Source organism: Mustelus asterias, chromosome 2 (assembly GCF_964213995.1).
Source record: "Mustelus asterias chromosome 2, sMusAst1.hap1.1, whole genome shotgun sequence".
Taxonomy (NCBI): domain Eukaryota; kingdom Metazoa; phylum Chordata; class Chondrichthyes; order Carcharhiniformes; family Triakidae; genus Mustelus; species Mustelus asterias.
Genome location: NC_135802.1, coordinates 13,140,251 through 13,168,194, shown reverse-complemented (window position 1 = coordinate 13,168,194; position 27,944 = coordinate 13,140,251). Strand labels below are relative to the sequence as shown.

Sequence of the window (27,944 nt, the reverse complement as noted above, 5' to 3'; positions counted from 1 at the left end):
TCTAATCAAGTTTCTATGCAATTGAAACAAGACTTCCCTATTCCTGTACTGAAATTCGTTTTTAATGTAAAAATGACAGGCTACGAACATAACCCACCCTAATTACATGGCATCTTCTGGAAAAGTGACCTTTGTTTAGCAATTTTTCACTTAGCACACATTTTTAGGAACACATTAGGAATGGAAAACAAGGATGGCTGTGCTTCATTGAGATCACAAAAGGCTCCATTTGACAGCATATTCTTTCTTATCGAGCTTCAACTTGTGATGCTCATCATGATTAACCTTGGCACATCACCTCACTTTCTCAATTTTACAGAGAAGAAACTGCAGGTGATTATTTATGCTCTATAGAATCTATAAGGCCATTGTGGCACAGACTATCTGTATGTATCTCATAATTTCTCTTGTTTAAGTAGATCCGTGAGTTGGAAAGCCAAACAGGACTAAAAAACCAGAAGGGACGGTCATCTGAACTCAGTGTGGAAGAGGAAATTCTTGGTAGTTCAGGAGTGCGACGTTTGTCAAATCAGGACAAAAATGTAGCATACATTCGTACGTTGGAGAAAGAAAGAAAGGAGACATTGGATGTAAGTACTTTATAATCTCTGGCTAATATAGTGAGAAATTCACCATCTATTTCCATTTACGAAGCTCACGTGATTAAATTCATAGAATCATAGAATCCCTACAGTGCAGAAGGGGACCATCTAGCCCATCGAGTCTGCACCTACAACAGTCCCACCCAGGCCTATCCCCCATATCCCCACATATTTGCCCTTCTTCTCCCCCTGATACTAAAGAGCCATTGAACATGGCCAATCCACCGAACCTTCACATCTTTGGACTGTGGGAGGAAACCGGAGGAAACCCGCGCAGACACGGGGAGAACGTGCAGACTCCGCACAGTCACCCAAGGCTGGAATTGAACCCGGGTCCCTGGTGCTGTGAGGCAGCAGTGTTAACCACAGTGCTGTGAGGCAGCAGTGCTAGCCACTGTGCCAACGTATTGCCCATATTGTGGTCGTTAAAGTCAAGACTGTGTTCCCCTCAGTATTATGAGTGGAGGTAATTGCCCTTGACACAGAGTTGTTCAGTATCCTCTTTTTCGTGGTCAGCCTTTTTTCACCCCTTTTCAATCGTGTTTCTAGGGCCCATCATTTTCTCAAACCAACCCAAGCAGAGAAAATAGCTCTGTGTGATAAAGTAGCCATTGGACTATGAAAGGCCAGCAGAAGGTTCTGCAGACATTTTTGAATTAGGAGTAGGTGTAATGGGTTGTAGTGTTCGAAGGAAGAACACAACAAAGGGGGAAAAATTGGATGCAAAGCTGAGGAATCGGGAGTGATTTTTTTAATTCATTGGACGTGGGCATCGCTGGCTGGGCCAGCATTTATTGCCAATCCCTAATTGCCCTTGAACTGAGGACATTTCAGAGGGCATTTAAGAGTCAATCTTTGCTGTGGGTCTGGAGTCACATGTAGGCCAGACCAGGTAAGGATGACAGATTTCCCTCCCTAAAGGATGGGTTTTTTATGTCAAACAACAATGGTTTCATGGTCAGCAGTAGACTTTTAATTCCAGTTTTTTCTGTTGAATTCAAATTTCACCATCTGCTTTGATAGGATGACAATACCCCAACACCATCGCCATTCCTGGAGAAAAAAAGATAAATCTTCTCAATAAATACCAGGGGTGGGATTCTCCCCAAAAAATTCCAAGTGTTGAATTTGTGTAAAAACTGGAGTAAGTCCTGCTGGTTTTTTCAGCAGGATTTTCAAAATGAATCTCCCACATTCTGCGCACTGCAGAGTGCATTAGCGTAAATCTTGTGAAAAATCAGTGTGTAGGGCCTATTCCCGCTGGAGAAGCTGGCAGCATAGCGCTGAATGGGCCACTGCGCATGCGCCGACCTGTCAGCACCGAGACCGGCACATGCACAGTAGCCCTGCACTGCTGGCCTCCCGATTGCTGGGCAGCACAGCACCCCACCCCCATCGCTGCCCCACCGATGCCCCCATGGCCCGATCGCTGGCCCTCCGGATGTGTCTAGTCCGACCACCCCCTCCCCCCGACCCCGATGCCCAGCCCCGATCACTGGCTTTCCTCCCTCTGCCACTGATTTCAAGATCCTAAGTGCAGAGCGGCAGCGGGACACCCCACCCCCAGTGATCTCCCCCTGAGAGGCCCTGCCCCCATTAGGCCCCTCTAGCCCCACCCCTTGGCACTGCCTGATGCCCAGTGGGCAGTGCTGCTTTGTCCCTTGGGCATTGCCACTTTGCCCCTTGGGCAGTGCCAGGGTACCAGGCTGGCACTACCAGGCTGGCACTGCCAAGCTGGCAATTCCTGGGGGCAGCCCCCCACTCCCGACCCTCTTGGAGGCCTCCATGGCCACCCTTCACTCCAGTGGGGTCTGGCCCCCAGCTCCCCGCTAGTGGGGAGCTGTTGTAGACCCCGCTAGAGTGAATCGCTCCTGGCGGGCGGGGCCTAGAGACTTCAGCCCAGGCCCACTAATGACATGTAAATTACATTGAAATCAGCATCTGCATTATTTACTCAGCTCCATGCCGATTTCTAGCGCGGAGCTGATGGCACTGGAAATACGGCGGCCGGAGATTTGCAGAGCGCTCTAAACGACCTCCACTTGAGTTTCCGGCCCCCTGCACTGGGTCCCCCAGATAGTTATTGGAATAAATAACTGATAGACAGGGAGGAGGGAGAGAAGAAAACTACAGCAACCCACCAGAACAATGGATCACCCTCGTAGGACAGAGTGACCTCTCTAAGACATGATGGCATTGCGAGCACAATTAATACAAGATTATATATTACCTAACAGCAAAACTGTAATATCAATAATAATCTAAGTCTTGTTTTATATGCAAGTTGCACTTGTTTGTGTGTTTGCTCAGAAAGTGACGAGTGACTATGAGAACTTGAAGAAAGATCACGAGGAGCTCAAGAGTAAACTTGATGGATCCAAAGCGAGAAACAAAGTTCTCTCCAGTGAACTCAAGATTTTGAAGAGTCAGGTGGTGACCCTTCTCGAGAAAGGGAAGCATGATGATGAACTAGTTGGTGCATTGCTGGTGAGAAATATTACTTATTAAAACAAAATATAGTGCTTCAAACACATTTCTTGAAGACAACTCTGATTTGGTGCGATTAGTCTGACTAATGTAAATGAAGATGGCATTTTTCCTCATTATCTCATGATGTCCTAGTCAACATGAAATCGAATCTACAGCAGAGTAACAGGCTATTTGACCTGTCTATACCGATAGCTTGTGCTCCACGCTAGTCAAAACTGTGCATCAGCCAGGAAGCAAATCCATGGCAGATGAGAATTCCACCAACTGAATTCCACTGATGCTCATCACTGTAACTTAGCCAACACTACCAAAATAGATTAAAGTTATTTATCTCATTGCTGTTCTGGGACCTTGCTGTAGGCAAATTGGCTACAATGTTCGAAGTAACAGTGTAATTGTACTGGTGATTCTCACTGATAGGTCCAAGATCTTGTGTATCATGGTAGAAATGGCAGGCATATCCCAATGATGTAATCGATGTGAGGCACTACCTTTCAAATTAGGTCCCCTCTCCTCTGATGAGGCAGCTAAGAAAATAATGAGACATGACTCTTTTATCTTTCCATCCCGCCACCATGCCATCCCCCCTGCACAAACTCCTCCTCTTCTTAGGCAGTACCTCAGGACCAAGGACTTTCTTCCACTCTGGGGTTGTGAATCCTGAGGTGACTAAATCCTAGATCCACACGCATACTCTGCCACAGGTCAGTTTGTTGAGGCAGTCAGTGGTGGGTGGGAAGCTCAGAATTGGATATGACCCTTGATTATAATGGGCAACGAAAACAAACTGTTTGCAATCAAACATTAACTCTTCCCTGTACCATGGGTCTTTTATAGAAGCAGCAGAAACAAATGCAGGAGGTTATGGGTCACTTGAGTCAGCATGAATCAAAGAATAAGGACACCAAGCAAAATCTGAGCCAGCAGCAGAATTGTGAAGCCCAGAAGCAGGGTTTCCTGATTGGTGAGCTAAAGCAGATGGTTACTGAACGGGAAGCTAAAGTGAAAGGTCTTGAGGAAGAGATCAAACAACTGTTACTAAAGGTATGCAAATAGGTCTTGATTGTCACAGTAAGTTCATGCCGTCTCTGTTTTGCATCGAAACATTCTGTAATGTTTAAAAAAAATTCTAAACCAGTGTCCTCTGTTTGAACAGAGGGAAATATGATAGGATGAGGGATGAATTGGCTAAGGTAGACTGGGAGAGCAGGCTGGCAGGTAGGATAGCTGAGGAACAGTGGAGGATTTTTAAGGAGATCCTTTTCAGTTCTCAGCAAAAATATATTCCAGCAAAAAACAAGGATTGTAAGAAAAGGGAGAACCAGCCGTGGATAACGAAGGAAATAAAGGAGAGTATTAAAATAAAAACAGCTGCGTACAGAGTGGCCAAAAATAGTGGAGAAACAAGTGATTGGGAAAAATTTAAGAAACAACAAAGAGAGACTAAGAAAGCGATAAAGAAAGGAAGGATAGACTATGAAGCTAGGCTAGCAATTAATATAAAAAATGATAGTAAAAGTTTTTATAAATATATAAAAAGGAATAGAGTGGCTAGAGTGAATGTTGGACCCTTGGAGGACGAGAGGGGGAAGTTAATAGTGGGAAATGAGGATATGGCTGAGTCTTTAAATAAGTTTTTTGTGTCGGTCTTCACGGTGGAGGACACAAATAGTTTGCCAAATATTAACGATAGAGGGTTGGCAGCAGGAGAAATACTTAATACGATTAATGTTACCAGAGAGGCAGTGCTGGGTAGACTAATGGGACTGAAGGTGGATAAGTCCCCGGGTCCGGATGGAATGCATCCCAGGGTATTGAAAGAAATGTCAGAGGTAATAGTGGATGCGTTAGTGATTATTTATCAAAACTCGTTGCATTCTGGGGTAGTGCCGGTTGATTGGAAAACGGCTAATGTTACGCCGCTGTTTAAAAAAGGAAGGAGACAAAAGGCGGGTAACTATAGGCCGGTCAGCTTACCGTCTGTAGTAGGGAAAATGCTGGAATCCATTATTAAAGAGGAGATAGCAGGGCATCTGGATAGAAATGGTTCGATCAATCAGACGCAGCATGGATTCATGAGGGGAAAGTCGTGCTTGACGAACATGTTGGATTTTTATGAAGATGTGACTAGGGCGGTTGATGGAGGAGAACCGGTGGATGCGGTGTTTTTGGATTTCCAAAAGGCGTTTGATAAGGTGCCCCATAAAAGGCTACTGAAGAAGATTAGGGCACACGGAGTTGGGGGTAGTGTGTTAAAGTGGATTGGGGACTGGCTATCCGACAGGAAGCAAAGAGTCGGAATAAATGGGTGTTTTTCCGGTTGGAGGAAGGTAACTAGTGGCGTGCCGCAGGGATCGGTACTCGGGCCGCAACTATTTACCATTTATATAGATGATCTGGAGGAGGGGACGGAGTGTAGGGTAACGAAGTTTGCAGACGACACAAAGATAAGTGGAAAAGTGAATCGTGTGGAGGACGGAGAAGATCTGCAGAGAGATTTGGACAGGCTGAGTGAGTGGGCGAGGATATGGCAAATGGAGTATAACGTTGATAAATGCGAGGTTATACACTTTGGAGGAAATAATAACAAATGGGATTACTATCTCAATGGAAACAAATTAAAACATGCTACCGTGCAAAGGGACCTGGGGGTCCTTGTGCATGAGACGCAAAAGCCCAGTCTGCAGGTACAACAGGTGATCAAGAAGGCAAATGGGATGTTGGCCTATATTGCGAGGGGGATAGAATATAAAAGCAGGGATGTCTTGATGCACCTGTACAGGGCATTGGTGAGGCCGCAGCTGGAATACTGTGTGCAGTATTGGTCCCCTTATATGAGGAAGGATATATTGGCATTGGAGGGAGTGCAGAGAAGGTTCACCAGGTTGATACCGGAGATGAGGGGTTTGGATTATGAGGAGAGGCTGAGGAGATTGGGTTTGTACTCGTTGGAGTTTAGAAGGATGAGGGGGGATCTTATGGAGACTTATAAGATAATGCGGGGGCTGGATAGGGTGGAGGCGGAGAGATTCTTTCCACTTAGTAAGGAAGTTAAAACTAGAGGACACAGCCTCAAAATAAAGGGGGGTCGGTTTAAGACAGAGTTGAGGAGGAACTTCTTCTCCCAGAGGGTGGTGAATCTCTGGAATTCTCTGCCCACTGAGGTGGTGGAGGCTACCTCGCTGAATATGTTTAAAGCGCGGATGGATGGATTCCTGATCGGTAAGGGAATTAAGGGTTATGGGGATCAGGCGGGTAAGTGGTACTGATCCACGTCAGATCAGCCATGATCTTATTGAATGGCGGGGCAGGCTCGAGGGGCTAGATGGCCTACTCCTGCTCCTATTTCTTATGTTCTTAATGGCTTGAAGTAAACCTTCAATCCTTCAGTCCTTCCAGCTTTAGAGAGTTTTCAATTCAAAATCACTGACTATATTTAGCGTCTGATTAGGACATGAAACAATTGCCTTTTCATGTCTCAGACTTAAAGAACTCCCTTCCATGCGTCCAGAATCTACAAATTATTAATAATAAAAACAGAAAATGCTGGAGAAGCTCAGCAGGTCTGGCAGCATCTGTGGAGAGAGACACATTAGACTCAGAATGTTAACTCTATTTCTCTCTCCAAAGATGCTGCCAGACCTGCTGAGTTTATCCAGGACTTTGTGTTTGACTTCAGATTTCCAACATTCACATATTTTGTTGGTATTATTCTCAGCTATCAAGTTCAAATTAGCTCTTTCCCTGGATGCTACATGCAAACAGTAGCAAGGGTGTAGGGTCAGGGGCTAGGTCCACATTCCCTCAATTCCCCCCTACCTTACAGTGTGGGACATGAACTTTGCAGCAATCACCTCTGCCTCCAGTGAGCTCCAGGCACTTGAGACAGTGTTCCCACTGCAGTACTACCAGGATCTTCCACCCTTATACTTGTGGGCTTCCTCGGGGCTGTAAGCATGTCACCGAGTCTTGCCTTGCATATCAAATTAGGGCCTCACACAGAAAGTTGGATAATTTTGAGTAGGAGACACATCTGGGGAGGGTGAGAGGAAATTCTGCCCCCTCCAGAGTTGCCCCAAAAAGAGATTCCTAGCATTGAGTTACATTGAGTCTGCAGCACAGAATCAGTCGATTCGCACAACTGGCCTATTGCTAGCATTTATGATCTACACTAGCCTCCTCTCACCCATCTTTATCGAACCCAGTCTCAAATAAGCTCATACTGGTACTTGTTATATAGCAGATGTCTATACCTCCACTCTCCATTGATTCTCCACTTTAACAGCCACCAAATTCCTTTCACTTTTCTCCCTGAAGAAAAAACATATAATATAACTAATTTCTCTGTAACTCTCAATACACCTTTTAAACACATCTCAGTCAGCTCCCTTGTAAATGTTTAAATTAACCGCAAGTTCACTACTCCCTCTGGGAGTCAGTTCCCCTTTCTTAAGTTGTGAAATTAATGGCAACGTGGCAGCAACAGTAACAACAATGATTCAAATTTATGGTGTCTTTAACTTAGCAAAACATTTCAAGTTGCTTCACAGGAACATTATCAAGCAAAGACTCCCAGAAGGAGATATTAGGACAGTTTACACAAGCTTGGTCAAAGAGGTAGGATTATGGGGTATGACAATAGAGAGGCATTAAAGCCTAAGATAGAAGATGTAACTCTGACTGGCTTACAGAAAGTAACCAAGAGTCAGTTAACTGAATAAGCAGATACATTGGAGTTGGAATTATCTGCAGGGACTAAGAAAGCTGAGGTAATTGAAAGACCAGCAAAGCATTTAAATGTTCAAGACCTGTCAGATAGACCAAGTATTTTGAAAAGTGAGGAAATTGAAGTAGCTAAAATTCAATTACAAATGAAAGGATTAGAAATTCAGGAAAAAGGAAAGAAATAGAAATGAAAAAACCTGAACTCGAGATGCAAGAAAAGCGAAAAGAAAGGGAAAGAGAGGAAAAAGACAAAAGGAGAGCTTTTCAGAGGGACTTGGAAATGGCGAAGTTAGCAATGGCAGAAAGAGAAAATGAAAGAGAGAAAGAGAATTTCAACTTACAATGCTGGAAGTTAAAGCAGTGACGCTGGAGCAGGGTGAGAAAGGACATAGTTTTAGGTAAGGACCCAGTGGAGAAATGTTTAATTTATACAAGCTCTTGCATAATTTGAGATAAAGGATGTGGAAGCATTCTTTATTTCTTTTGAAAAGGTAGCTAAACAGATAAAATTGGCCGAAAGAAATTTTACAGAGAACCAAAGCTTTTTTTCCATCATCCCTTTTAAACCAGAGAAAAGAAAACAAATAGTCAAGGAAGAGATGGAACAGCCAGGAGTAGTCAGGAAATTTCACATCAGATCAAAAGGGAAGGTGCTGAGGGTAGAAGTGAATTTCAGAGACCTAAGTGCTTCCATTGTAACAAAGTGGAACATATTAGGGCAGATTATTGGAAATTAAATGGAAGGGCAATTGAAGCAGTTTGGACGGGAAACATCTGCAAAGGAAATAGCTGTTAAACCTGTAGCAGGTGAAAGGTGCTCTTCCAGAATCAGTGCGAAAGGGGGATGGATTTCAGGTTCCAAGAATTATTTGAGTACGAGTGAAGTCAGGCTATTGGAGGCTCTGGGTGTTTTGTTTCAAAGAGAGATGTTTCCCCTTACTCGTCTAACAAAATAAGTAAACCAATTAAAATTTTAAGAGATCAGACATTGATGGTAGCTGATGATACAATTTGTATTCCAGGAAGTTTTATGAAGGAAAAAGTATGAGTAAGACGTATTAATGGAAGGAATGGACCTGTTTCGTTAAATAAAGTTAATTTAAGAAGTAACTTTGTAAATGGAATTGTTACAGTGGGAATTATTCCTAAATTATTGATTGGAGGAATAGATTTCATCCCAGGTAATGATTTCGCTTGTGGAGACAATAATGTAATGACAACTGTAGATAGGAAGTTGATCATGGTGATTATGGTGGGGTGGCACAGTGGTTAGCACTGCTGCCTCACAGTGCCAGGGACCCAGGTTCGATTCCCGGCTTGGGTCACTGTGTGGAGTTTGCACATTCTCTCTGTATCTGCGTGGGTTTCCTCCCACAGTCTGAAAGACGTGCTGTTTAGGTACATTGGCCATGCTAAATACTCCCTCAGTGTACCTGAACAGGTGCCGGAGTGTGGGGACTGGGGGATTTTCACAGTAACTTCATTGCAGTGCTAATGAAAACCTACTTGTGACTAATAAATAATCTTTTTAACAAATCTTTGGCAAACTACTGTGGGTGAAATGAGACACTTATTGCAGATAACAAGCAACAGAAGGAGAACCTGATTGACACAGAAAATCAACTTTCACATATGAAAGAGGAGTTAATGAATGAAAAAATAGAACTGTTGAGAACAATCGAGAATCAATCAGGAAAAGTGGAACAAAAGCAAATTACTGCGGATGCTGGAATCTGAACCCAAAGAGAAAACACTGGAAAATCTCAGCAGGTCTGGCAGCATCTGTAAGGAGTGAAAAGAGCTGACGTTTCGAGTCCAGATGACCCTTTGTCAAAGCTAAAAGGCATAGAAAGTGGGAGATGCTTATACTGAAAAGTGGAACGTTTGACTGAGGATTTGAATGGTCTAAAGGATAAACTTGAAAAAGCAAACTTGTCAAAGGTCGATCTTCAATTAAAACTTGGTGAATGAACTTTATGCCTCAGAAGTATTTATGAAAGATCGTGGAAAATGCCTTGAACAAGAAAAGGAGGTTCTGGTAAATCAGAATAACTGGTTGAATGCAGAATTAAAAAGCAAAAGCAACAGAGTGTTCTAACTTCATTGTGAGAAGAACAATGAGATTTTTGAACTTCAGAGCAGAATGGAGGAAATAAAGAAGAAGGTGGGTGTTATGGACAGTCACAATTCAAAAGTTGTTCCTGTGAATAAAAACTCATTGTTGAATAGTGATCGAGTTAACCAAAGAACCAACTCAAGTAATATTGCTGATAAATCAAAGTCAGTAATGGACAATGAGAAAACAACTGAAGTATTACAAAATTGGAAGTTGTGAATCGACAATCAGAAGTGCTGACGTTGCAAAATGATCTTTCTGAGCCAATGACCAGAGACACTGATTTAAAAATGCTTGTCGGTAATACTGCACAAGATGTAGTGGTCGGAAGAAAGGCAAAGATCATTCAAACTCGACTGAGAACTAGACTGAGATAGTGCAGAAATTGTGCAAATAAATGTGACGGATTAGAACAAACTATGAAACTTCAGAGAGAGCAAGTGGTTGACATGACTCAGACAGTATTGAAAAGAACTCGCTTGAAATGGGACTGGGAGAAACAACAAGATCACAAAAAGTTCAATGACCAAACAAAGTAAGAGTGTAATATTATTTTGAGTGAACATAAGAAGCATCTTAGCAACATTCCTCAATCAGCTAAAAGAGATTTTGATAAGTGAAAAAATGAAATGTTAATACACAAAATGACATTTTGACTGTGTTAAATCGAAATGCAAATTTACTACGTGAATTTAGAAAGCGGGCTTGAGAATGGAACTATGCCTACAAGTGACAAAAAGGATTATTGCACAATAGACTTAAATTAAACATTGTTTTCTGAATGTTCTGAATGAAAACTGGAAATCAGAAGAAAACGAAACATAAGACTTGAGTTATGATGTTTCCATGTTTGGATTCTGATGATCAAGAATCATAGAATCCCTGCAGTGCAAAAGGAGGCCATTCGACCCATCAGGTCTGCACCGACCACAAGCACACCCAGACTCTATCCCCATAACGCCACATATTTACCCTAGCTAATCCCCCTGACACTAAGGGGCACTTTAGCATGGCCAATTCACCTAACCTGCACACATCTTTCGACCGTGGGAGGAAACCGGAGCACCCGGAGGAAACCCACACAGACACGGGGAGAATGTGCAAACTCCACACAGACAGTGAGTGACAAAAGCCGGAATCGAACCCGGGTCCCTGGGTCTGTGAGGTAGCAGTGCTAACCACTGTGACACCGTGCCGCCCCATGATGCTGTTAAAGTTATTGCCTTTGTTTTGGGTGAATCATTGTAATTAGATATTATGACCTGTGTAATTGTGAATGTAGAAAACTGTACCTGTATGATGCAATAAGTTATGTGGTTAGATATTTGTCATGTTAAGTTTGTGTAATGTGGATGTAATGCCAGTGTAAAAAAATCTTCATGGTTATGAAGATTTCTTTCTTTCAAAGGAGGCGGTTAGAAAAACAAGGTAGTTTTACAGGATTTATATTTGTATTGGTAAACATTCGAGATGAGGCATAGTTTTAAGTGGGCTTGTGGAGGCCTGTGACTAGTGGTGTACCGCAGGGCTCTGTATTGGGACCTCTGCTGTTTGTGATTTATATAAATGATCTGGAAGAAGGAGTAACTGGGGTGATCAGTAAGTTTGCGGACGACACAAAACTGGCAGGACTTGCAGATAGTGAGGAACATTGTCAGAGGCTACAGAAGGATATAGATAGGCTGGAAATTTGGGCAAGGAAATGGCAGATGGAGTTCAATCCTGATAAATGCGAAGTGATGCATTTTGGTGGGAATAATGTAGGGAGGAGCTACACGATAAATGGAAGAACCATAAAGGGTGTAGAGACGCAGAGGGACCTGGGTGTGCAAGTCCACAGATCTTTGAAGGTGACGTCACAGGTGGAGAAGGTGGTGAAGAAGGCATATGGCATGCTTGCCTTTATAGGACGGGGCATAGAGTATAAGAGTTGGGGTCTGATGTTGCAGATGTATAGAACGTTGGTTCGGCCGCATTTGGAATACTGCGTCCAGTTCTGGTCGCCACACTACCAGAAGGACGTGGAGGCTTTGGAGAGAGTACAGAGGAGGTTTACCAGGATGTTGCCTGGTATGGAGGGGCTTGGTTATGAGGAGAGATTGGGGAAACTGGGGTTGTTCTCCTTGGAAAGACGGAGGATGAGGGGAGACTTAATAGAGGTGTATAAAATTATGAAAGGCATAGATAGGGTGAACGGTGGGAAGCTTTTCCCCGGGTCGGTGGTGACGTTCACGAGGGGTCATAGGTTCAAGGTGAAGGGGGGGAGGTTTAACACAGATATCAGAAGGACATATTTCACACAGAGGGTCGTGGGGGCCTGGAATGTGTTGCCGGGCAAGGTGGTGGAGGCGGACACACTGGGAACGTTTAAGACTTATCTAGACAGCTATATGAACGGAGTGGGAATGGAGGGATACAAAAGAGTGGTCTAGTTTGGACCAGGGAGCGGCGCGGGCTAATTGTTCCTTGTTTCTCGTTTCAAGGCTTCATTCTATGATCATCTTGCTGGTGCCAGTACAGAGCAAGACTGCGGATAGTTGGGAACCTGTCTCGGGGGCAGGGAATTCATATGGTGTTCATGGAAGTGGAAATGACTAGGGTTGGGAAGCATTTTCCGATCAGGGCCATTGTGATCTCCTGGACTCGTTTCGATCGCCTCAGGGGGTCGTTGAGGAATTTCCCAGATTTTTTTTCCCCATATTGGCCCTGGGGTTTTTCACTCTGGATTTTCGCCTCTCCCTGGAGATCACATGGTCTGGAATGGGGGGGTGGGGGTGAGTTAATAGGTTGTAATGAACAAAGCATCGTAGCTGTGAGGGACAGCTCGGTGGATAGGATATTGGTATGTAGATAGGCTGGAAAATTGGGCGGGGATCCTGGATTCAGGATTCAATCCTGGACCGGGGAGCGGCGCGGGCTTGAAGGGCCGAAGGGCCTGTTCCTGTGCTGTATTGTTCTTTGTTCTTAATTTAATGTTTCTGTGCCTGGAAGGCATATTCATGCTGGATAAAGGTGTTTGTATGTGTGGGGATTGGTTTAAATTCCAACTGTGATTCTGTTGTGCTTAGAAAGGGCTATGGCGTGAAGAATAAATAGGCCAGCAAAAGTATGTAGCTTAGCAACTGGAAGCCCTTTTAAGGGTTCAAAAAATTTTAAGTTTTAGTTTTAGCTGGATATATTACAGTTGGAGGCAGGACACTGGGGAGTGAATATCTCTCAACTGTGCCAGGAGAAGCTGTATAGAACAAGGGAGTTGCAAAGATGCAGGCTTCTTAAGGAACAAGCTACAGTCCAGATAACCAGGGAATTGGGAAACAAGAATATCTATGATGACTGGAGTTAAGAGAACAGAGAATTACTCTGAAGATTTCAAAGAAGAGTAAACAAAGTGTTCTGGGTTAAAGAGACAATTGCCGTAACCAGATTTAAGATGAGACAGCAGATTTCAGAGATAAATGAAATGTTTGATACCATTTTACTCTGTCTGGAAATTGAGAGTTAAAGCGATTGTGGACAGTTTGTACAGCTGTTAAGACAAATAAATCCTAAAGGGGTTGGTGTAAAATCCTGGACTCACTGTTAAAAATGGAGTGGAAGCTTTGTTTAAAAGAGTCATTTGAAAAACTTGGATGGGCTGGATTCCAGAATTCAAACCACTAAGGAAAAGCATAATTAACAGAGAAGATTTTAAAGCGTGTTTGGAAACTCTCATGTGATAATCATCTGGGGTAATTCTGAGGAGAAATCCACAGATACAACCTTGGATTCAGAGCAAAATGTGTGCTTTGTGTATTAATGAGACCATTATAGTTTAAGATGTACTTTGTAATCCATGTTAATGGGGTGGCACGGTGGCACAGTGGTTAGCACTGCTGCCTCACAGTGCCAAGGACCCGGTTGAATTTCTGGCTTGAGTCACTGTCTGTGCAGAGTCTGCACGTTCTCCCCGTGTCTGTGTGGATTTCCTCTGGGTGCTCTGGTTTCCTCCCACAGTCCAAAAGACGTGCTGGTTAGGTACATTGGCCGTGTTAAATTCTACCTCGGTGTATCCAAACAGGCACCGTATGGTGACATGGGGAGTTTCGCAGTAACTTCATTGCAGTGTTAATTATGACACTAACAAATAAACTTAAAACTTTAATCTTAAAAAATCTGTGTGCAATTATTACACTAAAGGGGGGGAAGGAGTATTGTATCACAATCCAATTTTTTCATGTTTAATAAATGTTTTTTCTTATTGTTGAAAAGTGTTAGCAGTTCTATGACTTTGTTCCTCCACATTTTATATAAAAAAGGTAAAAGTTCCATTCTGGAATCTTCCCGTCCAGTTATAACATCAGCTGGGATCATAATATCTTGCTTGTTGCTGTGAAATGATCATGATCAGATTATATATAGTAAGTACTCACTTAAAGTTGTGGTTTGCTCATGATTTTTAAGTGAATCAAAGGTTCCATAGGAATCAGTGTTAAAGCCAGAGTTAGGTTCCTTCAGACACTTCTCACCTGGAGATACCAATGTACAAATTAAAATAAAGTTCAGCATTGTGCCTTCCTAGCTGAAATAACTTGCAAAGTGTAAAACATCACAAAATATGAAAGAAATGCAACACTTGTAGTTTCACCAGGCTTTAACGAGGGCAGAGAAGTTGGTAGGTCCAGTTTTTAGTTGAAGTCCCAGACACTGACCAAATTCTGCCGCTAGATGGAGCCAGAGCTGCAGTGGGAATTCAGCATGAGCAAAGCCAGGAGCGGAGGCGGCAGCAGAGTAAGCAGCCTGGAGGAGGACAACTGACCCCGGGAGCAAAGGTCGGAGGGGGGAGATCCCGGGGGCAAAGGCCGGGACGGCACACCCCGGGAGCAAAGGGCAGACCCCGGGAGCAAAGGCCGGGACGGCAGACCCCAGGAGCAAAGGTCGGGAGGGGCGACCCTGGGAGGAGTGACTCCGGGAGCAAAGGATGGGAGGAGAGATCATGAGGGCAAAGGCCAGGAGGGGCAACCCTGGAAGCAAAGGGCGAAAGAGGAGACCCCAGAAGCAAAGGGCAGGAGGGGCGACCCCAGGAGCAAAGGGCAGGAGGGGCGACCCCAGGAGCAAAGGGCAGGAGGGGCGACCCCAGGAGCAAAGGGCAGGAGGGGCGACCCCAGGAGCAAAGGGCGAAAGAGGAGACCCCAGAAGCAAAGGGCAGGAGGGGCGACCCCAGGAGCAAAGGGCAGGAGGGGCGACCCCAGGAGCAAAGGGCGAAAGAGGAGACCCCAGAAGCAAAGGGCAGGAGGGGCGACCCCAGGAGCAAAGGGCAGGAGGGGCGACCCCAGGAGCAAAGGGCGAAAGAGGAGACCCCAGAAGCAAAGGGCAGGAGGGGTGACCCTGGGAGCAAAGGGCAGGAGGGGCGACCCCAGGAGCAAAGGGCAAGAGGGGAGGCCTCGGAATAAAGGTGTCAGTCGGAGAAGAGGCACTGATGAAGACGAGGAAGCACTGGGGGAAAGGTTTTGTGAGCAGACAGGCAGCAGAAAAGGAAGTCTGTTGCAGACGACATTAAAGTGAAATTGATAACGTTTACAGATATGAGTACACTACTTTATTAGTTAAGTGAGGAACGTTAAGCCAGGACTTACTGTATTGTATTATACAGCAACACCAAGAGAAGAAACTTTCAGCTGACCACACGGGAGTAAATCTCCCTGAGCACCGTCCTTCCTCAGCTCAGCTAGACAACTTTAGTGGACATTCAACCCCGAATCCTCTAACAGCTGACAATGAACACCCAGGGAGACCATTTTCTGCTCGGTAAGACTAATAAGGAATTATGGAATGAGAAAAGGCCATTTAGCCCTGACCATGCAAAGTGTGGTGTTCTGCACAAATTAATGAGACTGGAATGTTGCTGATTCCGAGCTGGGCTGTACAAACTGTGGACAGTTTGTACAGCTGTCAAGACAAATAAATCCTAAAGGGGTTGGTGTAAAATCCTGGACTCACTGTTAAAAATGGAGTGGAAGCTTTGTTTAAAAGCTAAGGTACCACAGCAAAATGCTGCCCTTTCCAGCGACGCCCTCATCATGTGAATAAATAAACAGTGATGGCAACTTCAGCCACTTTCCAGTTTGTGAACTTTGTTTGCAGATAAGAGAAAGAGCAAAGAACTCGAGTATCTCAGGCCAAGGCTCTATAATAAGCAGGATAGATAGCTTGCAAAATAACAGGAAGGCAAAGGAGTGCAATTTTAAACAATTGTACAAATTTCACTCTGACATAATTCCTCAACTAAATACTTGTTCTTTCCCTACCCTTCAGCCAGTTGTTTCTTATCGGTACCTGGGGCTTATTACGAATTCCCACCACTTTGACTTGAACTGTGTAGCCTTTCACTTGGAACTTTGTGATAAAACCTTTTGGAAGTTGAAGCTCACCAATTCTTCAGTCTAGTCACGATTCACTTGGGTTGTCACTGCCTGATAATCAGTTTCATTATTTTACATATTTTGTTTAATTCATTCGTGAGACATGGGTGTCGCTGGCTGGCCAGCGCTTATTGCCCACCCGTGGTTGCCCTTGAGAAGGTGGTGGTGAGCTGCCTTCTTGAAATGCTGCAGTCCACATAGAAACACAGAAACTAGAAGCAGGAGTAGCCCACTTGGCCCTTCGAGCCTGCTCCACCATTCATTTTGATCATGGCTGATCATTGAAATCAATATCCTGATCCTCCCTTCCCCCCATATCCCTTGATCCCTTTAGTCTGTAGAGCTATATCTAATTTCTTCTTGAAATCAGACAACATTTTGGCCTCAACTACATTCTGTGATAGTGAATTCCACACATTCACCACCCTCTGGATGAAGAAATTTCTCCTCATCTCAGTTCTCATGGGCGACACGGTGGCACAATGGTTAGCACTGCTGCCTCACAGCGCCAGAGACCCGAGTTCAATTCCAGCTGGGTCACTGTCTGTGCAGAGTCTGCACGTTCTCCCCGTGTCTGCGTGGTTTCCTCCGGGTTCTCTGGTTTCCTCCCACAATCCGAAAGACGTCGTGGTTAGGTGCATTGGCCATGCTAAATTCTCCCTCAGAGTACCTGAACAGGCGCCTGAGTGAGGTAACTAGGGAACTTTCACAGTAACTTCACTGCAGTGTGAATGTAAACCTATTTTTAACAATAAAAAGCAAACTTAAACTTAAATGACCCCTAGTTCTGGACAGCCCCACCATTGGGAACATTCTTTCTGAATCGACCTTGTCTAACCCTGTTAGAATTTTATAAGTTTCTATGAGATCCCCTCTCACTCTTCTAAACTCCAGTGAATATAATCCTAACCGACTTAGTCTCTCCTCAGACGACAGACCTGCCATCCCAGGAATCAGCCTGGTAAACCTTCGCTGTGCTCCCTCTATAGCAAGGACATCCTCAGATAAGGACACCAAAACTGCACACTATACTCCAGGTGTGGCCTCACCAACCTCTATACAATTGCAGTAAAACATCCCTATCCCTATACTCAAATTCTCTCCCTATGAAGGCCAACATACCATTTGCCTTCTTGCCTGCTGCACCTGCACGCTTACTTTCAACGACTGACGCACGAGGACACCACAGTCTCGCTGAGTACCCATCTCTCTCAGTTTACACCCATTCAAGTAATAATCTGTCTTCCTATTATTGCTACCAAAGTGGAAAACCTCACATTTATCCACATTATACTGCATCTGCCATGCAGATGCCCACACACTCAGCCTGTCCAAATCATGCTGAAGCATCTCTGCATCCTCCTCACAGCTCACCCCCCCCAACCAGCTTTGTATCATCTGCAAATTTGGAGAGAATACATTCAGTTACCTCTTCAAAATCATTAATATAATTAATATGTAATGTGAACGTGCTGTGGGTTGACCCACAATGCTGTTACGGAAGGAATTCCAGGATTTTGACCCAGTGACTACGAAGAAATGACGATATATTTCCAAGTCAGGATGGTGAGTGGCTTAGAGGGGAACTTGCAGGTGGTGGTGTTCCCAGGTCTCTGTTGCTCTTAACCTTCTAGATGGAAGTGGTCGTGGGTTTGGAAGGTGCTGTCTAAGGATCTTTGGTGAGTTTCTGCAATGCATCTTGTAGATGGTACACACTGCTGCTACTGAGCATCGGTGGTGGAGGGAGCGGATGTTTGCGGGTATGGTGCCAATTAAGCGGGCTGCTTTGTCCTGGATGGCGTCAAGCTTCTTGAGTGTTGTTGGAGCTGCACCCATCCAGGCAAGTGGGGAGTATTCCATCACACTCCTGACTTGTGCCTTGCAAATGGTGGACAGGCTTTGGGGAGTCAGGAGGTGCGTTACTCGCCACAAGTTATTTGCAAGTTGGACTAATTCACCAATTCATCATCTATTCTGACATGTTTTTTGAATGCCAATATGACATAATGTGAGGCATCCACAGTGGCCAATGGCTTCCTTGTAATTAGTGCTAATGCTTCATGCTCTAGCATCGCTCCAGACTTTAGGATAAATGCCATCCATTCCTTTTATTTGTTTGGAACCCAACTTGATCCCCTCAGCCTTCCATTTGAATTATAAGAAGTCACAGAATTTTTGTTTCAGAGTTCTCTTATGAATACTGGGAGGGAGTAGTCGTTCTGATTTTTTTTTCATGGGACGCTGGTGTCGCTTGCCCATCCCTGATTGCCCTTGAACTGAGTGGCCTTGCTGGGCCATTTCAGAGGACAATTGGCTCTGACAGTTATTGCTGTGAGTTTGGAGTCACGTGTAGGCCAGACCGGGTAAGGATGGCAGATTTCCCCCTCAAGAAAGGATTCTATGATTCTAAAGGCAATTAATGAACCAGATGGTTTTTTACAGTAATCGATGATGGTTGCCATGGTCACCATTACTGAGACTAGCTTTATATTGCTGGTTTATCACTTGAATTCAAATTCATTGCCATGGTGGGATTTGAATCCATATCCCTAGAGTATTAACCTGGGCCTCTGGATGACATGTCCAACGACATTACTGCCAAGCCACCATTGACCCCACGTTGTGTACATCCATGGCTTCAACCCGATTTTGCATTTTTTTTTGGTCTCCATGTCTTCTCTGACTGCTTTTTTGCTGCTGTGATATTGAAAATGTGTTTCGAATCATAGAATCTACAGTGCAGAAGGAGGCTATTCAGCCCATCAACAGCACCGACAATAATCCCACCCAGGTCCCATCCCTGTAACCCCATATATTTACTCTCTTAATCCCCCTGACACTAAGGGGCAATTTAGCATGGCCAATCAACCTAACACGCACATCTTTGGACTGTGGGAGGAAACTGGAGCACCTGGAGAAAACCCACCCAGACACGGGGAGGACGTGCAGACTCCGCACAGACAGTGACCCAAGCCCGGAATCGAACCTGGGTCCCTGGTGCTGTGATGCAGCAGTGCTAACCACTGTGCCGCCTTTTTTTCCATTGTAGTGCTGAATTTCATCGGCAGTGATTTTCCAGGACTTGCTTTTCTCATCGCCTTTTTACCATGCCTCTCCCAATTTTGTATATCCATCCAGTGAGCCCCTTATCCCTCTTCCCCTGCAAGGTTTAATGTTTCCATCTTTCCTCCTTATCTCACTCCCAATGTGTTGCTCTACATTGGGGTTTGTTTGTTTAGTCTGAGCTTTTTGGTTATGGTAATTTCTCTCAGTTGGAACTTAAGGACTATAGGAGACATTTTCTGTGCAAAAGTAAGGCGACACTTTACAATGCAAGCCAGTATGCAGGCGTTGCTGAATCGCTTGCTGGCCTTTCTGGGATGAGTTACCGGGTCTCCTTGAGACTGAGAACTTGATGGAGTGTGCAATGAAATATGCCCCAGCACTTGATGGCACAGCCCAGCAAACAAGACTCCAGCTGTAATCCCAATTTTAAAAATAACTAGAAGTTGTAAACCTGCATTCCCTTCTGTGTGCAGGTAGTCCCATCGCAGTCAGCAAATGTTAGAGTACACTCCAGTGCTCCCAGCCAGGTGCCCAGATCAAAGAGAATCAAGGTTATAGTAGCCCCTTTCTTCAACCTGGGTGGTTTCCTCCTCAGAGCGCCCTCACTGCTTGCCGCTAGGAATGCAGTAAATAATTGGACTCTCATTCAGAGAGGGTCCAGGATGAAGTATCGGCCTTGACTGATAGGTTAAACAAATGCTTCGACCTGGGTGGTCAGCTGTTGCACCTCAAAGGAGAAAACACTCCAAGCAAGAGGAGGAAAAAAATCAGTCGGGAGGCCAGTCCGAATCGGGCAAGAACAAACGTATGTCAGTGTGAAAGCAGCACTGGGTGTAGGTGGGGTGAAATCTGTGCTTCAGTACCTCGCGTCTGAAGGAGCGAAGCATCATAGCAGTATGAATATTTATTGTAAAAATTGAAGTAATTTTGGGAGAAAGGGATGATATCGACAGGATTGAAAACCCAGCAAGTGTCACAGATTTTCAGCAAATGTAACATTGACGTATTCATACTTTACCCAAAGGCTTTGCATTTATTTTCTTGATCTCAACAGCTCGGTGTCCAAGATGGGCCACACCCTGATTGAATCTGCAGCAACGCCACCACATTCAGGCAATGCTGTCGGAAGGTACGCCAGGTTTGCTCATCTTTCATGTGGATCGTGTTTTAGGTTTTGAACGCAAGTCTAAATTTCTTAGCTCTGTGAACAAGTGTCAGTCTGGCTCCTGGGCCCAACTCTCTGGAGTGGAGTTTGATGCCGCAGCTTTCTGATTCAGAGACATGAGTGCTATCGATGAAACCGCAGCCTGCAGAGTGGCAAGAATAATGTATTCCTGGCAAACATGAAATTTATTTCTTCTCTTTCCCTCCACTCCCATGGCTCCAGCAAGCCTATTAAAGTAAGGAGCTACTTATGGTTAAGTCACCCAAATGACATTAACCCTATTACTTTATTGCTTTCCCTTTTGTGAATGCCAGTGTCACTTTCGATGGGAACATTGCAGGCTTAAAGGTGATGGTCCCTGTACTGCTCCTGGAATCCGGTGTTGGCGCATCAACACCCAGGTGTTCAGTTGTTTTTCCATGGCAGCGCACCTACCTCTGAATTAGACAGTTGGAGGGTCAAGTCACACTCCAGAGACTTATATAATCAAGGCTGACGTCCCTAATGCAGTACTGGGGAGTGCCGCACTGTCGCAGGTACTGTCTTGCAGGTATGATATTAAAGCCCCATCTTACCTCTTAGATGGACATAAAGATCCAATAGTACTATTTCAAAGAAGGGCATGGGTGTTCTTCATGGTCCCCTGACTAATATTTATTCTTCAACCAACATCACTTTAAAAATGATTATCTGATCATAGAGTCACAGAGCTTTACAGCATGGAAACAAGCCCTGCGGCCCAACTTGTCTATGCCGCCCAGTTTTTACCATTAAGTTAGTCCTGATTGCCTGCGTTTGGCCCATATCCCTCTATACCAATGTAACTATCTAAATGTTTTTTAAAATATAAAATTGTACCCACCTCTACTTCTACCTCTGGCAGCTTGTTCCAGACACTCACCACCCTCCATGTGAAAGAATTGCCTCTCTGGACCCTTTTGTATCTCTCCCCTCTCACCTTAAACCTATGCCCTCTAGTTTTAGACTCCCTTACTTTTGGTAAACAATGTTGACTATCTCTTATCTATGCCCCTGATTATTTTATAGGCCACTAAAAGATCACCCTGAAGTTTCCTATGTTCCAGGGCAAAAAGTCCCAGTCTATCCAGCCTCTCCTTATAACTCAAACCATCAAGTCCCGGTAGCAACCTAGTAAATCTTTTCTACACTCTTTCTAGTTTAATAATATCCTTTCTATAATAGGGTGACCAGAACTGGATACAGTATTCCAAGTGTGGCTTTACCAATGTCTTGTACAACGTCAATAAATCGTCCCAACTCCTGTATTCAATGTTTTGACCAATGAAACCAAGCATGCCAAATGCCCTCTTCACCACGCTGTCCACCTGTGTATCCACTTTAAGGAGCTATGAACCTGTACCCCTAGTCCTCTTTGTTCTATAACTCTCCCCAGCGCCCTACCATTAACTGAGTAAGCCCTGCCCTGGTTCAATCTACCAAAATGCATCACCTCGCATTTGTCTAAATTAAACTCCATCTGCCATTCGTCAGCCTACTGGCCCAATTGATCAAAATCCCGTTGCAATTGGAGATAACTTTCTTCACTGTCCACTATGCCACCAATCTTGGTGTCATCTGCAAACTTACTAACCATGCCCCCTATATTCTCATCCAAATCATTAATATAAATGACAATAACAATGGACCCAGCACTAATTCCTGAGGCACACCACTACTCATAGGCCCCTAGTTTGAAAATAACCATCTACAACCACCTCTGTCTTCTGTTATCAAGCCAATTTTGTATCCAATTGACTACCTCACCCTGGATCCCATGAGATTTAACCTTATGCAACAACCTACCATGCAGTACCTTGTCAAAGGCCTTGCTAAAGTCCATGTAGACAACATCAACTGCACTGCCCTCATCTACCTTCTTCGTTACCCCTTCAAAAAATCCAATCAAATTCGTGAGACATAATTTTCCACTCACAAAACCATGCTGACTGTCCCTAATCAGTCCTTGCGTCTCTAAATGCCTGTAGATCCTGTCTCTCAGAATACCTTCCAACAACTTATCCACTACAGATATTAAGCTCACCGGCTTGTAGTTCCCAGGCTTTTCCCTTTCGCCCTTCTTAAACAAAGGCACAACATTTGCCACCCTCCAATCTTCAGGCACCTCGCCTGTGGCTGTTGATGATTCAAATATCTCTGCTAGGGGACCCGCAATTTCCTCCCTAGCCTCCCACAACGTCCTGGGATACACTTCATCAGGTCCCGGGGATTTATCTACCTTAATGCACTTTACGACTTCCAGCATTTCCGCTGACTATTGGAAGGTCTGCAAGACAGAACAGGCTTCAAGATGAAGGCATGTAAAATCGCCGGCTCCAACGCACCCCTCCCTGATGAGTTCAATGTATTCTGCGCCCATTTTGAGTAAGAGGTCAGCGAGAGCCAGGAAAACATTAGAATAGTCAGGTTTAGAGGTAACAAAGGCATGGAGATTAAGATTGCAGCAGCAGATGAACCGAGACCGTGACAAAGTTGGGCAGTGTTGCAGAAGTGGAAGTAAGTGGTCTTGCTGGTGGTGTAGGTATGTCCTCAGAACCTCATTTTGGGGTCAAATTCACATCAAGGTTGAGAGTGATCTGGTTGAGCCTCAGCTAGTTGCCAGGGAGAGGGATGGTATCAGTGGCTCAGGAAGGGAATTTCTGGTGAGGACCAAGGACTGTGGTTTCAGTCTTCCCAATATTTAGTTGGAGATGTTCTAGATGTTGCAGTTTGAGAAATCAGAGACAGCAGCGAGGTCAAGAGAGGTGTTGGTGAGGTGGAATTAGGTTTGGTCAGTGTACATGTAGAACCTATATGTTCAGATGATGGCACTGAGGAGCAGCATGCAGATGAGATGTAGAAGGGAGCTCAAGGTAGATCCTTGGGGGTCTCCAAAGTTACCATTTGGAGAGCTGAAAAGAAGCCATTGCAGGTAATTCTCTGGACAAATTTGGAATGGTGCAATGAGGAAGGAGCAAGAGCAAGGCAGTGTTCTATTCAGATCGATGAATTAGAGATTCTTTTTTAAAAATATATATTTTTCCTGGGATGTGAATGTCTCTGTCTAGGCCAGCATTTATTGCCCATCCCTAATTCCCCTTGAGAAGATGGTGGTGCGTTTCCGAGGTTAATAATATAGGTTTATATATACTGTTAGGACAAGACTGAGGGAGCTCTGGTCTGCATCTGATCCCGTTATGCTTTGTGCTGAAACTGGGTGGCAAAAGTTCCCTGAACACAACAAGCAGCATAAATTTAAAACAAATGAAGCTGTGGATCCTTTATGGATTTCTTTTCTCCACAGCGTCAATGGAATTGATGTGAAAGCTCTTCAGTTACAGTGCACCGAGTACAAGGCTTTTTACCAAGCTGCAGAAGTAGAAAGGGACAAACTAATGGAGCTAGTTACCATCCTACAGAAGAGGTAAGATCAAGGCATGAATTGAAGAAGATTTTTTGAAATTTTCAGGGAGATTTTAAAATTGGTACAATATTTATTTCAATCTAAGTTTTACTTGAGAAGTCTATCTGGCTTTGACTCTAACCCTAACCCTAACAATACTGACTGTGCTTTAGGTTAGAAGCTAGCAATGACAAGGTTCTGGAGGCTGAGCAGAAACTTCTTGAGCAGCGCCGGTGGTCTGTGACTTTGGAGCAGCAACTTGGAAAAGCCAAACTGGATACGGGAAAGACCCATGATAAGTCTTCCAATAAGAACAAAGCAAGTAAGTGCATTGTGACGCAGAGCAGACAACACTTCCCCACACCCCCAGGAGCTCTGACCATAGCAATCTCTAAATCCCAACCTTGCCACTTGAAGCAGACACCACAGTTTTCTTATTTTGCTTTATAATTTTGCACCTTGGGACGTTTTATTATATTAAATGTGCAATAAAAATATAAGTTATTGTTATCTCATTCCTCTATTCTACACCTACTGTTACTACTACAGGATTGTAAGTGAAATTGGAATTGACAGCTGGCAGACATGGCAAAAGGGAGGAATGACTAGAGTTTGACCAGCATCTTGTGCAACCTCAGGACATGCCCAAAGCGCTTTACAGCCAGTGAAAAGTAGGTCTGGATTTTCATCCTCGAAGTGGGTAGCAGGAGTCAGAAAAATTCCGGACTCAGCCCATCCACCTCAGGAAAAAGTGCCCACAAGGACTGGATTTTTATTGTCTGGGGAATTTGTTGGGGGGGGGGGGGGGGGGGGGGGGGTGTTGGGGGCAGATTTAGTACACTAATGGATTTCTGGGCTCTCAGCCAAGAATACACAGTGAGGCTTGGCCAAAAGCCTAGAAGTCTCTAAATGTCTGCGCCCTGAAGAAAACACTGCTTGATTGACAGCGATGTGTCTCTGATCTATGCAGACAATTGTGTCATATTCATTTACACAAGAAGGTAAATAAACATTGGATAAAGTGGTTTCAAATGTTTGCAGCTTCAGCTTTGGGAAACTTTAAAGGGTCTGGATGATTGACAACTTTATTAGGATATAGTAAAAGCTTTTTTTTATAAATGAATGGCTTTTTAAAAATATATATTCACACATCCTACTGTCACTATCGGATTCATTTCTTCTATACAGTGTATTGTGGATGAATAAGCATGGATGTGCTATAGGTTAGCATGAGGGACCATAGCGGTTGTTTGAGGGATATCCCTTGGCATAGGGGAGATGAGGAGGACCTTTTGAATTTACATTTCAAAAGGTTCCCTTGTGTTGACAATGGTTTGCGACACCTGTAAGGGGCTGTGAAGCTCTAATCTTTGAAAAGCTGGCCCGATTGCATGAAAATTGCGGAGGACTAGGACATGCCTATCCCCACAATAGAACCAGCACAGGTTGGTAGTTCAGGGTGTGAGCTTCTGACCTGAACTAGCCCGTAATCTTCAAAGGGACTCACGAAAATCAGAAAGGTGGGGAATGGGGTTGGTATTCCTAGAATTTGGACTCCCTCTGACATTTTATAGGGCTCCTGAGTCATCCTAACTCGATGATAATCCAGGCCGTAGTCACCATTGTATTACAGTTTTTTAAAAATGTTTTCGTACATGTTTTTTTCGACATTTAAAACAGATTGAGAGGTTAAACACAGTGAATTCAGCATGTTGAACTGTGTACTCGCTCAGCATGAGGGAAGTTCCATAATAGATAGGTGCTTGATGGCCAGCACAGATATGATGGGTCAAAGGGCCTCCTTCTGTGCTGTGCAACTCTATAACTCAACAAATGACTGTAATAATGGCAATTGGGCCCTCAAAGGCCTGGCAACTTAGCCATAAGGTTATACAACACTGAAGAAGACCATTTGGTCCATCATGCCTATGCCAGTCCTGTGAAAAAGACACTCAATTTAGTCCCAAGCACCCACCCTCCCCTCTTCAAATGTTGTCTTTTCAAGTCTCTATAATGTCTTTTGAAAGTTACTTTTTAATCACTTCCACCACAGTTTCACCGCTCATCATAACTCACTCTGAAAAGGCAAATACCTTCATCCCCCCTCTGCCAATCATTTTAAATTTGTGTTCTCTGGTTACTGACCCTCCTGCCAGTGAAAACACTTTAGCTGAGGCATAACCAGTGATAGTCTTCATTACCCTCCAACAATTTCAACAGTGCCCGCTTTTTGCAAACAATAAAAATCTGTCCCCCTGTTGATTAAACCCAATAACCATTCCTGTGTAACAGTGCTTATCACATCTGGTTCATAGACTAGTTGTACATACATTCACTAGATTGTTCAGCTAGAGTTTGGAAATGCTGGGTGGTATTTAATGGAGGCGACTAGGGTCTCATTTGCCAGTTGGACAGCCAGCGAGAAGCTCACACCATCACTCAGGCACTTAACAGGACAGTAACTGGCCTTCTCTGGGATCAAAGACCCTAGGGGCGGGGAGGTGGAAGGTCCATCTGTAATCAAAGGCCAGCAAATCTGTTGAACAACATCGCCACCAGGGCGGCGCAGTGACTGCTCCTGGTATGATACCCGCCAGAGGCCAGGTATCATCACTAGATCCCAGGCCATAGGTGAGTGCTGGCAGAAAGCAGCAGGGGAGGTGAGTGGAGTGAGTCAGAAAGGGCAGAAGTCGGCCTTCAACAGACCCCTCACACCGTGATGCCTGGTCCCTCTATCAGAAATGGAGTGCCTTTGAATGATGGATGGCCTTGTCCCAGGTTCTGTTTGTCGTGCTCCCTGCTGGACATTAAATACATTAATTGTCCATTTATGGCCAAATTAGTCACATAGCGGGAAAACCACCCGCAAGCCACAGCCTTAATTAGGGTGAAGATGGGAAGGTGGCATGGTCCCACCAACAAACTCACCCTGGTCAGAGGGCATTGAATTCCGCCCACCTTGCCATTAGTGGGTAAATCCTCAGACAGAACACCATGTGTTGGGAAAAGTAAATTAGATATGTGCACCTGATTGGAATGTAAATTTAAACATTATATGTGATCTCAAGGTCCCTTAGGCAACCCATAATAACAAATGCTTGAACACCCTGGCTTTGACTAATTTCACTAGAATGATACTGGGCCTAAAAGGGTTAAATTTTTAGGACAAGTTACACAGACCTCTATTCCCTTCAGTGTTCGAGTATTAAGCAATGACCTAATTGAGGTGTTAAAGATAATTGAAGAAGTTGATAGGGTAGATCGAGAGAAGCTATTTTCTCTGGTACAGGGAGACTCGAGAACAAGAGGGTGTAACCTTTAAATGAGAACTCGGGATGATGTCAGGTGTAATTCTTTACACAAAGGGTAATAGAAGTCTGGAACTCTCTCCTACAAAACGCTGTTGAGGCTGGGGATTATAGTACATTGGTTATGGGTCCACCAAGATACAATCGGGCAGGATCTAATTGAATCTCAGAACAGGCTGAAAGGGCTGAATGGCCGATTTCTGTTCCTCTGTGCCTTTGCAGAATTTTTCTGAAGCTTAAAGAACAATGAAACCCCAGTACAAACACAGTGGTGAGCAAGCTACAGCAAAAGTCCTATTTAAGGTTTCCTTCATGACTTGCAAAAATGAAATAACCAGTTTGAAATTCAAGCTAATAAACAGTCTGAATTAAAATGCCGTACTGTATGAACTGGAGAGACCGGGAATAAAGATTGCAATTACTTCATGTCAGCGGAGAGCTTGGAAAGCACGCTGGAATATTTGCAGATAGTGCCCTCAAGGCAATGGTGAAGAGTTTTCTCAGTCGGTTGTCAAGGGCAACTCTCAGAGAGAAGTCATTGAGATCTCTGGCAGGTGTTGGCTGGCAGGGAAGGCGATTTCTCTCTGTGCCTTTGAGGCAGCTGGCTGGAGTTGTGGAAGTAGGTGGCAGCCTGAGAAAAGGCACCAAGGTAA

The 27,944-nt window shown here is 44.4% G+C and overlaps 1 protein-coding gene across 1 annotated transcript in view; it reads left to right on the top strand.

Annotated features, from left to right (window-relative positions):
• Positions 1-27,944, top strand: part of ccdc13 (coiled-coil domain containing 13) — an 83,251-nt gene that overhangs the window by 32,799 nt on the left and 22,508 nt on the right. Inside the window, exons 7-13 of the mRNA XM_078229648.1 lie at positions 420-590; positions 2,913-3,089; positions 3,930-4,136; positions 15,563-15,717; positions 20,452-20,526; positions 23,885-24,004; positions 24,157-24,305. Of these exons, the coding sequence (XP_078085774.1) occupies positions 420-590; positions 2,913-3,089; positions 3,930-4,136; positions 15,563-15,717; positions 20,452-20,526; positions 23,885-24,004; positions 24,157-24,305 (1,054 nt within the window). The remainder of the gene's footprint in view (positions 1-419; positions 591-2,912; positions 3,090-3,929; positions 4,137-15,562; positions 15,718-20,451; positions 20,527-23,884; positions 24,005-24,156; positions 24,306-27,944) is intronic.